General features: G+C 39.8%; 1 protein-coding gene across 1 annotated transcript in view; it reads left to right on the top strand.

The window, feature by feature from the left end:
- The window catches only part of LOC100718982 (alpha-1,3-mannosyl-glycoprotein 4-beta-N-acetylglucosaminyltransferase-like protein MGAT4D), a 38631-nt gene extending 20568 nt beyond the window's left edge, over window positions 1-18063 (top strand). Inside the window, exons 9-12 of the mRNA XM_063260522.1 lie at window positions 1509-1639; window positions 3495-3602; window positions 5157-5206; window positions 18024-18063. Of these exons, the coding sequence (XP_063116592.1) occupies window positions 1509-1639; window positions 3495-3602; window positions 5157-5206; window positions 18024-18063 (329 nt within the window). The remainder of the gene's footprint in view (window positions 1-1508; window positions 1640-3494; window positions 3603-5156; window positions 5207-18023) is intronic.
- Window positions 18064-18468: the final 405 nt, after the last annotated feature.

Genomic DNA, 18468 nt, shown 5'->3' with positions numbered 1-18468 from the left:
CTGTGTTGCTTTTCACTCATTTAGTTTCCTGTTTCTTACTGCTACATACCTAGTGCAGGGTAATCCCCTTGGCTTGCCGTCCGTTCCCTGAGTGGCCAACCTTGATTGGTTCCAATTTTCTGCTACTCCAGAAACAATGAAATGGCACGTGTGTCCCCAAGGTGGGGTTGCTGAGGGCAAATGCAGCTGGGTAACTAGCAGAACCTGTTGCTTCGTGCCTGACTCTGTGGTTTATGTTGTCGTGAGTAACATGGATGAGCTGTGTTTCTCCATAAGATGTCAACATTTGGTTTCATCCTGTACTTTTCATTTAATTACTTTATTTTTGCTGTCATTCAGAGGAATATAAAGTTTTTCTGAGTGCCAATAAGACTACCTAAAGATAAGCATCATGTGCTTATCTGGGCACCATTTTGTCCTCAATTATTCTGTAAAATTTTAAGATTTTTATTCAATTTTGGCCAAAATAAGAAAAACTGTAGGTATTTAGAACACCTGACAAGAAGCTTGGAGAGGAGTTGCTCTCGATGCTGTACTTACTACTCTAGAGTTTAAAATTTTCAAAAAATTTGTCTTTTCCAGCAAGCTAAGTATAAGAAACACAGAGTGGGGTGCTGACAGCTAATCACAGAAGAGCAGCCGAGCAAGGCTCTCTTATGTGTGATGCGAAGCCTTAGTTAAACTTCCTTTTAAAAAGTAACACAGTAACAGCCATCTAATTCATTATTTACTAAAATTATGAGCCCGATAAACAGGATTTTACAGCATGCCAACAGCAGATGGGGAAATAAATCAAGTATTTTCATCTTTGACTCACTTGCTTTGGCTTCTAGTTAAGTGAGTAGAGATAGTTACAATAATAGCTACTCATTTGATTAAAGTGACACACACAGACTCAAAGGCAAGGAAAAACTAAAACATGCATTCTACTGCCGTGCTTATTATTTATAGGTATTTTATTTTATGTTATTTATTTTAAAATGAAAATTTAAATCTTACTCCTTCAATTTCATTTTAAAACTAAAGATGCAATAGGTTATACAATTTAATGGAATAAATAGAATCATAAATATAAAAATTTTGATTAGACATTGTTCAAATATTGAAATAAATGTTTCTAATAAAATTCAAGTACCAAAAGTGAGTATGTGGTAGATTGATAAAGTGCTACAAAAATGAGTCAAAAATCAGTTTTTATACAATTAAGAAATTTCAGCTTTTATAATTTTTACTTGATCTGTCACTTGATTTAGACAACCAGTTTGCATTAGATATCAAAATTAATTTCCTAAGAGTGTTGGTTAGACTTAAACTCTTTCCACACTTGTGCCCCTTAATAAGAACTTAAGTAGATGCAATGTGTTACTTCATCTTCCAACTCCCTTCATGCTTCAAACTTTATAAAAAATAGGATACATTTAAGTTTCAATCATGTTTTCTCGTTTCTCATTTGAGTGGGTTTGGCAACTGTTTGTGAGTTATTGCATTTATTTACCCTTTCTCCTTAGGAAAACTATTCAAGTCTAAAGACTTACCTGGATTTTTACATTTTTTTTTAATGTTCTACAAGGAAAAACGTATTGACTTACTCTTAGATGAAATTTTTCACATAAAGATATGTGATGCAGAGGAAAAACTAGTGAGTATTTCTTTACTTTACAATGCCAAATGTTTTAAGAAAACATTCTCTGTTTAATGTAGTTATCTAAATTGATTGACTAAGCCAAATCTGATGAGTGCATCAGATTTTTATCTTCTGATAACCTAAATATTTACTGAAATTTTTGCATAATAAATCATGAGAGGCCAAATATGGAGTGAAAAGTAAAAACAGACTGAAACAAACAAACAAACAAACAAAATAGACTGAAGAGAGGCTGGGGTTTTAGCTCAGCAGGTCGTGAGTTCAAAGCCTGGTACCAAAAAAAAAAAAAAAACTGAATAAAGAAAAATAATGGTAGATATAATCCCAAACATAACCCATCAACAAATATGTATCATGAAAATGGTTGTAAAATTCCTCAACCAAAAAACCCTTGCAAATTGAGTACAGCAGTATGTAAAAAGAATACTCTGCATATATGCCAATTGGTATTTAATCAATAGAAAACTGTTTGTTATGCTTAAAAACCATAAAATATGATCCATTAATTTAAGATTGCAAGGAAGAAAAGCTGTATATGTTAATACCAATTACAGCAGAGCAAACATTTGACAGATTTCTACACCTATTCATAACAAAATTCTCCGCAGACCAGGAGAGCTAGGAGTAGAAAGAATTTACCCAAAATGAAAAACTTTCTTGCTGCAAAAGGTACTGTTAAGAGGATGGCAAGAAACTACAGACTAGGCGAAAATATTTGTAAATTCTATATCCAGTGAAAGACTCACACTGAAAAAATATATAAAACACTGAAAACCCAAAAACATATAAACAAACAATCCAATTAAAAAACAGGCAAAAATCTGAACAAATGCTCAAGAAGCCATCCAGTTGTTCCCGCTCTTACTGCAATAGGAAATGAACCCAGTTTTATTTTACCAACAAGCTATCTGAGGAGTATGGGGGGGGGTGGCCCCAGCATTTGATAATACTCTTCGTCTAAAGCTTTTATCAATAGCTTAGCAAATATTGTTATATTCAATTTTAACTGCTTGACTAATTTTGATGTTAATTTAGTTCAAGTTCAATTAACTCTCGATCATTAAATTTACAATTATAAAAATAATTTCTCAGTATAATATTTTCTACTTGTCAGTATTGGGTACAAATGCTGTTTAAGATATTTTTGTGCATATAAATGTGAGATTTATTTTTCTGGATTTAATTTACATAGAATCTATAAAATAATTCTCAGGTAGTGATCATAATCACTTTGCATATTTTTTGTTTTGTTTTTTCGGAGCTGAATTTGGAGCCAGAGCCTTGCACCAGAGGCAGGAACTCACCACTGAGCTCCCACCCAGTCACACATGCTTGTTTTTAATAGGAGTGATGCCATAGATCATCTTCCTTATTTGTATGGAGGTTATCCAATTTTACCCATTAAATGAAGTACAGAATTTTTGTTTTAATCATAGCTTTTATTGTTTAAGAAGATATCAAGGAGGATGTAACTCAATACAGAATTTATCAATGAATATAGAAAGGGGAAGACAATGCTCTAATGTGACAGAAATGGATAGGAATATGCTAAAGATTTCACTTAAATTATTGGAATAAGAAGAAAGGAGAAAAATTCTAGCTATCTCCTACTTTTAGGAGGCAGAGTTAACAAAAATACATGACTTTAGATAAAATCCCTCTTATCTCAACTTTTTTGCTCTATTATTCTTATGAAAAAGAACAAGACTTAAATGTTTTGTTTAATTTTTCAAATATTAACATAAAACTTTAGCAAAAACTAACATGATAAAAACTATACTTTTGATAAATGCAATAGAAAGAAAAATTTTTGTTTTTACACAAGATAATCATTTCTCCTTTTCCCTAGGAAAAATGTGTGAAACGAAAGAGGGAAATGTGTATAGAGTATAATTCTCCTCTTTTCCAGCATGTGGGTATGCAGTCATCAGCACCCGAACCAGTACAACACTTTGAAGTAAGATTTTGGAAGTGCAATTTTGGTAATGTGCAGTGTTTCATGAACTTGTAAAACATGACTTAGAGAAGGTGTGGTAATATGAGACATATGCTGGAACATAGTGGTTTAACCACCATTCTTCTGTGACAGAACTATAAGTTGTGGAGTGTGTTTATAAATTCAGCAAATGTCTTTACAGATTCAGTTATCTATTGTGGTAAGAAAAGTCAGCTTATGTAAACTTCTTTGCCTTATCCTTTTCATGCATGCAATTCAAATAATAAGACTCCAAGTGTTTTTGACAGTAATATTTGCTGTTTTCATGTATAATCCAAAATTATAGACAAAATGATAAATTATGTTATAAATTATAAACATAGAGAATATTTCAAACACTTATTTAATTTAAATTGATCAATATTTTGATTTAGACCACTGTTAATCACATGAAGAAAAATTCAGTGTTGTTTTTTAGTCATTCTTAAAGTCTGCATTATTTTGACAAATAACATCATTGATAAACACTTAGAATCTATGTTAGTCTGTTTTCTGCCACCATAACAAAATACCTAAGACGATCAGTTTAGTAAGGAAAAAGGTTTACATAAGCTCAGTGTTTCAGAGGGTTTACACCTTTGACCCTATTGCTTTGAGCCTGTGATAAAGCAGAGCATCAGGGTGGGAGAAGCGGCAGAGGAGCTCCTCAGTCATGGCAGTCAGGTGAGAATGAACAAAAGAGGAGGTCATAACATCCCTGTGATGGCTAAGCTTCAGTGTCAGCCTGGCTGGCTTGAAGGCCCTTAGTAAATCACACTCCTGCATCTGTGTGTGAGTCAGGAGAGCTGAGCTCAGTATCATATGGGGTCCCTGACACTTCCTTTCCTGAGTGGTTCCCTTGCTCTGCTTCTCAGTCACCATGAACTAAGCACCTCCACAAAGCCTTTCTGCTGTGGGGTTTCTGCCTTGAAACCAGCCTCTCATGGACTGAATATCCTGAAACCATGAGCCAAACTCAACGCCTTCTTTGAGTTACCAGTGTTAGATATGGTGTCTAAGGCACAGGAAAGTGAATATAGTCCCCCCTTCCAGGGCACATCTTCTATGACCTAACTTCCTCCCTCTACCCTCATCTCTTAAAGATTGCACCACGTCTGAGCAGCATCACAGGCTGGGGACCAAGTGTTTAACCCATGAGGCTTGGGGGGAGCATTTATATAGACCACAGCAGGATCTTGATAGAGTATGAGAAACAACACATTCAGAATCAAAACACCAAGAGTTTAGCCAGAGTGACCTAGGTGTATACAGTGTGTCTACTATTTGGCAAGACCTGACACTTCTCTGAGATTTCTCCATCTGTACAATGAAGTGTTTAAATTAAATGATCTTTAAGGCTTCTCCTGCCCTTGAGACACTACCAGCATCTCTAACGTTAGTATCTTCACACAACGAAGGAAATGATTTCTTCAGTCCTTCACCATTTGAGAGGACAAGTGTACACATGCATCACCCATGGCCCACCCTCCCTCCACTTTTTTACTCCATGCCTGTGTGTCCCTCTGCACTCCTTAGAGAAGGGCACGACTGTGTGAGGTTGGCCGGTGCAGGCCATCAGCTGTCAGGTAAGTGGAGTCCAATAGGGAACGTATGCATCAGATAAAACAAAGCAGTGTTTGAAATTAGGAACATGGAACCATTGTGAATCCTTAAACAAAAACTGACATCATTGAAAACATAAAACCTGGCAGCAGATGATGCAGAAAGAAACTCCATTTCGCATCTCAAGACTATAAGCACACATTCATCTCTTACATTCTATGGCTTTGCCAGAAAATATTTTAAATTCACCTTTGTAAAATCATAACAGTTTAAGAACATACACATAATCACTCATACTTTGTGTGCTTTTTTCATTTTTTACGCTTTATAACGTATAAAATAGAAATCCATAGCAATTTAGTAGTACATCAAGTCTGAGTGTATTTAAATTGCTTTTTAAAATCCGTAACATGATTATTTTTATTAGAAGTTTCATAAATTTACAGTTTCTTTAAAAATTATCTTATTCTTTGGAAAAATAAAAAATAAGACTATTTCTCAACGTTTTTAAGTATAAATAAGAAGCTATATTATATTTTAAAAATTAACAATGAAGTGGTAAGTATAAAATTAATACAAATATACAATTATTGTTGTAACTGCCCCCCCAAAACGGTCCCCCCAAGACAAAAAATGGGGCAAGATGATGTTGTTTTAAAAAGAAGCGCTTTTATTTTAGCTGGCCCAGTGATACAGTGCAGATGGAATTTGCAAAGCTGTGCGACTGAGTTAGAATTTTGACTGATTTTTATAGTTCATTTATGATTAGCTCATTGATCATTAAGTACATAGTGATGAGAAACAGAAACAAGGTGGGCCTGTGTTCCCCTTTGCTTGAGGTCAGAGGCATTTCAAAGTGGGTGGTTAGCCAACTCATAGCCCTTGGTCTGCCAACTCCAGGAACTTTTGTCTCTCATAAAGGGAACAATGGTTGATACAGCATCATTTGTCTCTTACACGGGGAACAAAAGTTGACACAGAAAACAAGTTACTAAGGTGATGACGCATACAGAACAGTATGGCGACACCTCAGTTAATTTATGACTAATTTATAACAATATGGTCGGTGCTCCAGGTACATGGTTACTAGGGTGATAAGCACAGAGCATGACATTATCATTGTTAATCTTATATTTTAAATCCTGGTGTTCTGCAGATACTTGCCCTCTATTTTGTTTTCATTCCTTTAAGTCATTCTGAAAACTTTTCTTAAATCTTTTAAATTAGGTATTACACTTATAATATTTTTAAATAAAAGGTAATTTTCTATACTGTAGCCTTATTAAGTTACAAAACAATTTCATCTGTAATCATCTACTTATGATTTTAACATAATGAAACAAAAAACTATAAGGTCTTCTTACTAATGAACCTTTTTAGTTTTTTAAAATTTGTTTGAAATTTGCCTAGATCTTCAATTCAAATAAATGTTCTTTATTGGAACATTGTAATAAACATAACATAATCTTTTGGAAAAGAAAATAGTTTGGCATTAATAATGTAATTTTTGAAAACTCAAGTAAAGTACTTAAAGAGAAAGATTTCTTTTGCAGTTGAAAAGCAAAGAAATAATGTGTTTTTCTATAATTTGCTAATGTTCCATCCTATATGAAAAGCCACTTTTCTTTCAAAACAATGCACTGGGTTCAGGGCCAGATATTTTAATGTATTACAGATGGGTTTGCCAAAATAATTTACATTATACCTGTCTGAATTTTAGTAGACAATGGCTTTTTGTGTATGTATGTCACTTTTGTTCTGTCATTGTTACTGAGCACTATGTCTCATTGAGGATGATGGAGAAGAGGAAACAAGATTCAGCTTTCCCATCAAAATAGTTTTGACTGAATTCTTATTTAAGACGACATCCTTGACATTTATTAAAGAATGATAACCAACATTTTTGCATTTTATTCAAAAATGTTAACTTTTTGTGTTTCTCCTTTATGTAAAGATACATGTGACAATTTTATCTTACAACTTGCAACTAGAAATTTTATGTTTTTTCCAAAGTCTGCCATGGAGACTGGAAGAAGATGGCGGCTTGCTAGGTCGCTGGGTGGAGAGCCTCTCTGGGAAAAACAGCTCAGAATTTGACAACATGGAGAGGGCTGGATGAGGTGGAGAGGAATTCTCATGACCCCAGTAGGAAACTGAAGGAAAAAGAAAAACAGGAAGAGGAAGGAAAAATGCCAGTGGAGGGCGGGAGCCCACACGCTCACTGAGACTGGTCCGTGCTGTGCTGGGCGCCCTGGAGTGGGATGTTTCACAGTTGCACTGAAGCTGAGGGCGCCAATAACGGGAGTTGGTGAGTCCAGGGCGCTTGGTGGGAGGACGCAGCACAGTGTGGAATGGAGCTAAGGTGCAGAGCTGTCTTAATTCTTGGTGAGTGCTGGAAATTGGGTCCTGCAGTGATGTGGCCAGCTGGAAGACATCTTGGAGTGGGGCAGAGCCTGGCACCGTGGTGGTGTCAGTCAGCTGCCCCTGGCCCAGAGAGGACTAGTAGGATCAGCTTGGGCTGAGTCACGCCCCTGGTTAGGACCCAGTAGCCAGGGATGAAACTGTCCCAACCCTGTGACGTCCACCACAGCACAGCCTCAGTTGCTGAAGGCACTTGCCAGTTGACTGGTTCAGAGGAGAGGGGCCAGCTCATAGTCCTCCATGTACCTCAGATAACAGCAAACTGGAGAAGGCAGCAAGCCCCCAGCCAGCATGCTTTGGGAACACTGTAAGCAACACAAACAGCCTGAGACCTCCACCATAAAACATGAGAAGAGGAAAAAAATAAGAAAAAAACCTCCAACCGCTGATCCTGGGAAAATAAGCCCAGGAGAGGTAAATACAGAAGAGAACCAGTGCAGCAATCATGCAATATTGACCACGATATCAATGGACATAAAGAAATACCTTTGTGACCTCATAGATGAACTTAAAACTGAAATTCTAATCCAAGTGAGGTAAGGTAAAAAAAGATTAATAAAAGAAATGCTAAGTCCCTCTCAAGAAGACACAGATAGAAGAATGGAGGAACCCAGAAAAGGAAGAAAAATAAACAAAATCTAGAGTACATGAAACAGATCCAGAGAAATTACCAGGAAATTAAAAACTCCATTGAAAGCTGGCAAAATGCCTGGACAGAATCTAAAGTTAGCCTTTCAAAACTTGAAGAGAGATTTACAATGTGTGATCATGAAACAAAAGACCTATTAAAAATAACAAGGAACCAGGAAGTAAAAATTCAAGGCTGGAAAACGACAAGAGATCTATAACTGAAAGTCAAAGATGAGAAAATGACTCTCCATGTGACAGGGAACCAGAGAGAAATAGGGACAACTCATCCAGCAGCTGCAGATAGGTTAGAAAGTCATGACACTTTTGTGCAGTGGAAAACTACTCAGCTATAAGGAAGGAAAACCTTGTGGCTTTAAGTAAGTAAAGGAATACAGCTCAAGATCAAGCTCAGGGGTAAAAAAGTTTCAACACCACTTAGATAATAGGTTGGCCCTCTAATCTAAAAACTAAAGGAGTTAGTGGGACCCAAAATATACAAAGCCCCCTGAGAAAGGGAAAGGGGAGAAATTGCCTAAAAAAAGGAAGGCAGAGGACATTGTTAGTAGTGTATCAGGATTTAAAAGCCACATTGGTCTTATCGCTCTGTTTAGTTTGATTTTATTTTGTTCTGGTCTGTCTACTCATACTAGATTTGAGGGCACAGACAGCTATCCCAAAAATAGCAGGATATTCTACAATAAATATCCTTAATTCTCTATTAACTTAAACTGAAGCCCTGTATTACTTACATTTTCTTACTATCACTGATCTTATTTGAATCTGGTTTGTTAGATTGATAATTTGTCTTGACTGATTTTATTCGAATTTGGTATGCTAGAGAATAGTATCAAGTCTAAGTAGAGGCAACTACTCTGAAGATGACAAGATATAATAAGATACCCATTCCAGTTTGATTATTAACTGCTTTTGAAGTCCTACAATGTCTCCAATGTTGTGTTTTTATTAAAATTGCTATGTAATGCTATGTTCAATTATATTATGTCTGATGATACAGACAGTTCTATTGAAAATAACAAGAGAAAGCATAGTAACTACTGTAGATCACCTAATATTGTAGTCCTATATGTCTTTTTCACTTCCTGTTTTTCTAGGAATTTGTTTTGTTGTCTTGTTATGATCTGTTTTCCCTATAATACAGAAAGTATAGACATATATGTAGAGATTCACACATGGGGAGAATTTCTAAACAGTTTATGGGAACAGATTATATAATGCAAGATGTAATGAACAGATACTCTGAAGAAGAGACATTAAGAAACCCAGTGCTAATTCTGTTGCATTATGATATAAAATCTACCAATACTATTATTCACTGTTCAGAGTGATATTAGTCTCGTCTCTTATGTTCAATTTCAGCATATGTAAAGATAAGGACAGCTACTACGAAGAGAATGAAAGACATTATGGCAGTCATTATTGACTTCCCCAATGTCAGGTCTTGAAGACCTAAAAAGCCTTCATCATCCTGTTATGATTGGGTTAGTTCTATAATGCTCAGTATGTATTCAATGTGTGTGAAGATGGGGACAACTATTTGGAAGAAAACTAGAGACAATAAGATAGACAGTGAAGATCCCTAGTGGACTTGCTTTGAAATCAGTGTTTCTTAAAATTGTTTCCTTATTATCTGTTTTGTTATGTTTAATCTTACCCTCTTTAAAATAAAAAAAAAATTTAAAAAAACAAAGACTGCCATAATTCCGTTGGTCCTTTGTAATATTTCTCACTACTGTCTTATAAGAAATTCAAAATTATTTTCCTGTAAAATGTAGTAACCATATTACTTTACACCAAGAGCATAATTTCTTCAGTTCTTTGAACTGTAAAATCTCTGACTTTCATATATAATATTAAAGGTTCTTGTATGTGTTGTCACTGCAAGCTACCTTTGGTTATTTGTATGTTTATGTTTTAAATCAAAAAAGAAATTGTGTTTTAAAATATTTGTGTGTTACCTACAACAGTTCTTTTTCTGTGATGATAATCTGACTGTACAGCTCTCCAGGAATCTCAAAGCTGGAAATCCATTTTTAATAGTTTTAACACTATGTCAATATTGCAACTGGTATTGCCTAATAATACATCTTAAGGATAATATCCTTTATCAGTGCAAACTTATCTTCTCAAAGGAATAGTGTGACATTATCAAAAAAAAACATAAGGAAATAATGTCAAGAAATCATAGAAATGGTTTTATCTGTATGAATTAATAGTGTATTATTTCTAGATATAATGTTTCTTATTTTTATTTCAGAAAATTTGAAGATAAGAATAATAAAAAGGAACTCTGTAATACCTGGGACCTCAGATGTTCTTGATATTTAATGGCATCTTTTGGAAATTGTAATGGTAAAAATATATAATTATCTAGAAGAAAAAACAATGAACAAACTAGTAGATCAAAAAGTATTAAATGACCTCTCATGACAAGAAAAGATATCATCTTTATTTGTAATCTTCGTACTCTATTACAGTTTAATTTAAAATTAATAAAGGCAGGATGTCTTTAAAAGAACAGACTTTAATTCACTTACATAGTAGTGCATCATAATCTCAATAAATAAGAAATAGCTCATATCATTAGACAAATTCTGTGTGAGTAGGTGCATGCTGTTATCCACTTTGCTGAGACACCAAAAGAAACAGCACAAATTTGAGCAAGTCAGTCAGAGTCTGATGAGACTCTAGTCTCTTGTCTTTTTTTTTTTTTTTGCACTGGGAATTGAACTCAGGACCTCACACTTGCCATACAGGCACTTATGCTACTGAACTACATCCCTAGGCCTGTCTTCTTGTCTTTTAATAAATCCATTTAAGTATAAACTTACCCTAAGAACCATTTGAACTCATTCTCAAACATCTTGGTATGTATGCCTTAAAGACTTCATAGTTTAACTCAGAGATTGTTTAGGAGTGTTTTCCCAAATGCATTGTTTTTCCCTTTTTTATTGTTGGCTTCTCACTTAATTGCATTGTTAACGGAAGTTTTTGATAAAATCTGAATCTTCGTGTTCCATGACATTGTGGAAAGAATATATAGACCCTGCATAGCTGCATTTTAAAATGCATTGCATTCATTATTACAAATTTTGGTTTTGTGCCTTGAAAAATCTTTAGTGTTCTTTTTATATCAGGCTTTTTAATTAAGTTGTTTAAATCTTTTAAACTCTTACTAATTTTTGTCTGCCAAATCCATCATTTTCTTACAGGGCTTTATTAAAATCATTCTCTTGCTGATAGTCTATTGAATTTTACCCTTTTTCTGCGCAATGATAAGAAATAGTTATTTCTTATCCTCTAATACACATTACAAACCTTAACTTCCATAAGCTGTCTTATCCTTTACTAAAAACACTGTATGAACTTGTTGTATGCCAGTTTATGAAGAGAATAACAAGATGAGTGTTGAGGTATGTCCATTTCATCTTCTTTTTATTTTTTTATTTTAAAGAGATTGAGACAAAGGAGGAGAGAACAAAGCAGATCAGGACAGAACAATTTAAGCAAAACAGTATTTCACTACAACACAACTTGATATTAACAGTAGCTACCATAATGTGTCTTTCTTTGAAATAGTTGAGCATACCTTCACATACAATAGTATCAAACATAACAAAATAGTATAAAACCATTCGAGAGAATGAAAGTATTACAGGGAATTCAGAACCAAATAACAGAAAATGAACAATGGCTACTATATTATCTCATTTTCCATAAAAATTTGTTTATACTATCACATATAATAAAATCCAATAAGGTGCAACATGATAGAACCAATGGAAACAGAAGAACAAAAGCATGGTAGGACTTCAAAGCAAGATGATATTAAATCAGCACTTACTATTATAATGTCTTATTTTCTTCAAAATAGCTGTTCATACCATCCCAGATAATAAAATCAAACAAACCAGGATAAATCCATTCCAACTAATGAATGTGATCATTATAAGGCAATATTTAAGAGTTTTGTGGCGGGGCATGTGTGTAAAATCTGCCAGTCCTGACCAGGGGTGTGTCCTAGAAAGTGATGGATGGGAAAGGAAGGGGGTGCCATACGTCCCTGAGGAGAGTCCTAGCACAGAGATAACAGGAGTGAGTAATCTTAAGAATGATAGCTTTTAGAGAAGGGTGTATGACCGGGCTAAGAGTTTGTATAGTGTCGATGTCGCTCCCGGCCGGCAGGAAGGACACACGACAAAGTCTGGCAGTGGACAACCTTTTCTTTTATTTTCTCTCCGTACAGCCTGCCCTGGGATCGCTCCCAGCCGAAGCCTCCTCTGGTCCGCTCCCCGCGGCTCCTTCCGTGCTTCGCTCCGAAGCCTCTACCGGTCCGCTCTTCGCGGCTCCTTCCGGGCTTCTACTTCCCCCCAGGGGTGGCACCAGTATATATACGGATACAGTGTCCAATCATGTTAAAGTAAGCAAGGCAAGCTGATTGGCTAACATATTATTGAGCGGGTTGTTTACGCGGTAAGCAGGAAACTAACGTGCTCGATGGGAGGGGTAATCTAACTCAGGCTTTACTCTTTACCACAGGCCGCATGATCACTATATGCGGCGGCTCAGCAATGTGGTGGCTCCCAACATCTCCCCCTTTTTTATTTTAAATAAGTCTACGCATCGCAGCCCGTCCTGAATTGAGTGTAGAGGCCTATGCCCTGATAGGAGGCCCACCAAGGGCTCTCGGCGTCGGCCCGGGTCGGCCGTCCCCGAGTCTGCCGAGGCCCCGAGGCCCTCGTCTTTTTTCCAGGGCCAGGAAGGAACTGGACGGAACCTGGATGCACACAGGCATACACTCATGTCGCTCCGCATGATCCCCCCGGGGCGACATTTGGTTTGGGCGGAACCTAGTAATTCAGCGGCTTTCGTGCGGTATGGGGTAGGGCCTGTCTTAGGTTGAGTCATGCTGGGGAGGCATGCTCTTACCCGTCATTGACTCATCTACCCTGCTATATCATAATTTTTTAGAGGAGGAGTGTGGGAAGCTCACCGTCCCTAGACTCGGTCGTAGGCTAGGCGAGCGAGCCATGCATATGCCTGAGGATCTTCTTGTCCATTTCGGGCTACCGCTATTTCTATTCATCTTGTTGGTTGGTCTGTGATGGATCTCCGGTAGGGCAGGCCTGATCTTCAGTCGAGGGCTTTGTCGCCCGTGTCAGTCTCTCCGGTACCCACAGTGGTTCTCGTCCCGATTCCTGCAGAAAAACACAAACCGCGCCTCGGTTCCGGCTGATTACCGGATCCGGGCCCATCCATTGTCATGCCATAGATAACCGCGCCTTTGGAGGCAGGCCTTGGCTTACTCCCCCTTTTTGTTTTTTATTTTTTATTTTTTATTTTTTATTTTTATCTTTTTCGTTTTGTTTTTGTTTTTGTTTTTGTTTTTGTTTTTTTATTGGTACCAGGGATCGAAATGGCGATTGCCTGCTTACAAGGCAGGCGCTTATGCCGCTGAGCTAAATCCCCAGCCCCCTTTTCCTCGACCGGCGTTTTTCTCAGCCTGCTCGGCAGAGAACTCTGCGTACCAGGCTCGCCAATCCAGGTAACTACCCGAGGGCAGACACGCCTTTGCCAGCTGAATCCAGTCCGCGGGGGTGAGGGGCTCAGAAGACAGGTTCTCCAGCATGGCAATGGTGTAAGGCGCAGTCCGCCCAAAGGTTGTAACTGCATTTTTAAGTTTTTTAATCTGTTTTATCTCAAAAGGCTCCCATGCATTACGTCCCTGGCCCATAGCTACTTGTACAGGAAATATCCCGTAGGGGCCACTATCTATCCCAGGTGGTGGATGTACCTCATGAGACAAACGTCCCCCCTGCCAAAGCCGCCTGTAAAAATACCGACCCGCCGGCGGCGGAGCATAAGACGGCGGCCGTGATTGGGCGGAAAATGGGGGCCCGTGCATCACTTCCTGTTCTGGCGAAAGGGGAGGGAGCTCCCACGCGGCCGCCTCGTGGAGAGGGATCGCTTCCGGGAACAGCCCCCAAGGTGGGGTGGAAGGCTTCGCCTCCCTCTCGCGCCAGGGGGCGCTCAGGAGCTCTCTACTCCTCCGCAGACCAAGTTGAGCGGAGCGCAATTCGCGGCGCAACGCTGGGAAAGAACCCTGCGACTCCTTATCGAGCGGCCTATCCTCTTGGCATCTAGGCTCCTTGGTCTCATCGTTGTCTAAGCCTTCCTCGTTCTCGGAGTCAGACGACTCCGAGGCCTGAGCCCCGTCTTCCTCCTTTATATCTTTGTCTCCTTTGACGGACCCCTCCCGGGAGCTCCCTGACTGGGCCTGTTTCGAATGCCCTACGCACTTTAATGAGCTCTTGAGAGCCTTCCCTGCAACCACCCTCGCTCTTCAAGCATGCATATATCATTTCCCACAGTGGCCGAGCGAAGACCGAAGCCCCGCCCTCCCTTTCCGCTAGAGAAAGATCCCTGCCCAACTTCTCCCACGAGGGCAGGTTTAAGTGCCCTGTGGGCAAGAACCAAGGAGCGAAACTATCAATCTCCTCAAAAAAGCTCTCCAGCGTTTTGCGTCCCACCTTGAGGTCTCTGGACTTTAAGAGCTTCCGGAGGACCTGTACCAAGGGCTGGGTGTCGTTACTCGGTACGTTACCCATATTTAATATGTTACTCACCGCGTGAGGCCCAAAAATCCGCCACTTACGCGTGAGCCTGAGGGGAGTCTAAAAACCCTGTAGGTGCGCGCCACCCAGGGCCCAGGTTTATCCCCTACTCACCTGTCTCGCAGTGCTGTATCAAGGAACGTTGTCCACTACCACGTCTCGGGGGTGATCAGTTGTTCCCCGTGCGGGCCACCAAATGTCGATGTCGCTCCCGGCCGGCAGGAAGGACACACGACAAAGTCTGGCAATGGACAACCTTTTCTTTTATTTTCTCTCTGTACAGCCTGCCCTGGGATCGCTCCCAGCCGAAGCCTCCTCTGGTCCGCTCCCCACGGCTCCTTCCGTGCTTCGCTCCGAAGCCTCTACCGGTCCGCTCTCCGCGGCTCCTTCCGGGCTTCTACTTCCCCCCAGGGGTGGCACCAGTATATATACGGATACAGTGTCCAATCATGTTAAAGTAAGCAAGGCAAGCTGATTGGCTAACATATTATTGAGCGGGTTGTTTACGCGGTAAGCAGGAAACTAACGTGCTCGATGGGAGGGGTAATCTAACTCAGGCTTTACTCTTTACCACAGGCCGCATGATCGCTATATGCGGCGGCTCAGCAATGTGGTGGCTCCCAACAGTATAGGGTCTGTGATCCTATATGAAAACAGTTGTGTAAGTCAGTGATGATGTCTAAGGCCTGTTGATGTGGGAGAACAAGTTTAGATCCCTGAAAAATCCATCCCTGAGTGTTTTGTGTGTAACCTGGTTTATGAGGTAACTATAACTGCTCTGGTGAATAATTAGGCTGAGGTAGGTTGTTTGGGACTAATGGGAGAAGACAAGACCAGGGCCCTTGTGCAGCTAACTTGGCTTGTGAATCTGCAAAGGCATTGCCTTGAGCAATAGGATCTGTGGAGTTTTGGTGTCCTCTACAATGAATAACTGCTGCCTGCTTTGGAAATTTGGCTGCCTCTGGAAGTTTAAGGATAAGGGGAGCATTAATGATGGGGGCTCCCTGAGTGGTAATAAAACCCCATTCTTGCCAGATAGAGGCATGAGAGTGTAAAATGCTAAATGTATACTTTGAGTCAGTGTATATATTTATAATCTTGTTCTTTGCTAGTGTAAGAGCCCTTCTAAGGGCAATAAGTTCTGCCCTCTGCGACGAGGTGCCAGGTGGCAGTGGATTTGCCTCTATAACTTTTGACTAGTTAACTATTGCATATCCTGCCTTCTTTTGGTTGTCTGTGTTTGTTGAACTCCCATCTATGAACCATGTGTCAAAGGCCAAAGAGAGAGGTACGCTACTAATGTGAGGGAAAGGGGTAGGAGTCATCTGTAGGAACTGTAGGAATCTGTAGGAATACAGTCATGATGAGGATGGCCCTCTGAGGTGGGAAGTAAGATTGCTACATTAAGAGGACCACTAGTTGCAATAGAGATGCAAGGGTCTTGAGAGAGAGCTAAGTGTACCTGTTGAAGGCGAGAAGGGGTCATTAGGGCAGGGAGCACCTTATGTAAGATAAGCTCAAGTATGAGGTGAATATACTGTAATAGATTGCCCTAAGGTAAACTTCTTAGCTTCCTGTGTCAGGAGGGCTGCAGCTGCAAGAGCTCAGAGACAAAGAGCCCATCCTTTTACTGTGTGATCTAACTGTTTTGACAAGCTACTGCTTGAAAAGAAGGTCCCTTTTTGTGTCTTAGTACGCCTATAGCTTTGTGGACCTGACAAGTAGTGTTTAAGCTGAAAGGTTGGATGGGATCAAGAAGGGTAAGAGCTGGAGCTTTTAGGAGAGCCTCTTTTAATTTATGAAAGGAGGCATGTATGGGCCTAGTAGGGTCCAGGGGTTCTGATAAGGGACCCTTAGCAGCCTTATAGAGGGGTTGAGCTAGGGATGCAAAGTTAGGAATCCAGAGACAAAAGAAATTAGCTAAACCCAGGAAAGATGTAACCTGCTGTTTAGTTGTGGGCACCTGGAGATCACAAAGAATTGCCTTACAATCTGAGGTGATGGAATGAGTAGTGGTGGTGAGAGCGAGACCTAGGTATTTGACTTTTGGGGAGGCTATCTGGGCTTTAGCAGGAGAGACCCTGTATCCATGACTAGCATGGAAATTAAGAAGACTGGCTGAATGGTGTATGGCTAACATGGAATGGAGAAATAATAGAAGGTCGTCTATGTATTGAAGAAGGACACTAGATTTGAGATCAGGTTCTGTGAGGTCAGTAGCGAGGGCTTGACTAAAGAAGTGGAGACTATCTCTGAACCCTTGGGGGAGCACTGTCCAAGTAAGTTGTTGAGACCTGAGACTGTCTGTTCTGTCCATGTAAATGCAAAGAGGTTCTTGCAGTCAGGGTGTAGGGGGATAGTAAAGAAGGCATCTTTAAGATCTATAACTGTAAAGTGAGTGGTGGAGAGAGGGATATGAGAGAGCATGGTATAGGGATTTGGCACAACTGGGTGAGTTGGGATAACAGCACTGTTAATTACCCTAAGGTCCTGTACCAGGCGATAGGACCCATCAGGCTTGAGTACCAGGAGAATGGGAGTATTGTGGGGTGAATGTGTATGTTTAAGAAAATTGTTGTCCAAAAGACACTTAATTATGGATTTAAGTCCCCTTAAATGTTGGGGAGCTATGGGATATTGGGGAACACAGGGAAAAATTGAGGGATCCTTGAGACGGATTAAAACAGGCATGGTATGTGTAGCCAGAGTGGGATTGGATGTGTCCCAAACTATGGGGTCAACCAGAGAAGGAGGAAGGAGAGGGAATGGCTTTGCGATGCATTGTGAGGCTGTTTGGAGGATTAGGGCTGTGGGGAGAGAGAAAGTAAAGGAAAAATTAAGCTTTTGAAGAAGGTCTCTACCTAAAAGGAGTGTGGGACATGTTGGGATTACTAGGAAGCTATGGGTAAAGAAAAGAGTCTGGAATCGACATCGGATAAGCCCAGTTTGCAAAGGCTATGTAGGCTAGCCATCAAGGCTCACAACAGAAATCAAGGACTTACTACAAGGTCCTGAAAATTGAGGAAGTACACTATAAGTTGTCCCCGTATCTACAAGCAGAGATATTATCTTACCTGAGACCTCTAGTGAGACTTGGGACTCTGACAAGGTTACCGAGCGGGGGCTGTGAGCCCTGAGCCCTGTCAATCTTCCGCAGCAAGTCCGAGAAGGTCAGTCAGCAGCGAATCTGGCATTGACGGAGTCTCCTGTGAGGGCAAGGGATTAGAGGATAACTTACCTGCTTGCTGGTGGCTAGGACAGTCACTTTTCCAATGGCCCTTATCGTTGCAGTATGGACATGGTCCTAGAGGGATGCCAGGGTTGGGGCAATCCTTTGCCCTGTGTCCTTGTTTGCTGCATTTAAAGCATGTTCCGGGCAGGACTCAGGCAACCACACCTTGTTTTGGATTACTTGTCCTGGGAGTCCTGAGTGCCACTGCTAAGAGATCAGACTGATATTTAGCAAACTTTAATTTTTGAGCTTGCTTTTCCTCTTTTTGAATTTTATCTCTGTTGTTGAAGACAAGGAAAGCTAATTTAAGTAGATCCCCTTGCAGAGGGCCATGTTCAACCTTTTGTAACTTTGCACAAATATCAGGAGC

The sequence above is a fragment of the Cavia porcellus genome, unplaced genomic scaffold (genome assembly GCF_034190915.1).
Source record: "Cavia porcellus strain 051 isolate PalLab524CR breed Dunkin Hartley unplaced genomic scaffold, mCavPor4.1 scaffold_14, whole genome shotgun sequence".
Lineage (NCBI taxonomy): Eukaryota > Metazoa > Chordata > Mammalia > Rodentia > Caviidae > Cavia > Cavia porcellus.
The sequence above is the reverse complement of the archived record's forward strand: the minus strand, read 5'-3'. Positions and strand labels throughout refer to the sequence as shown.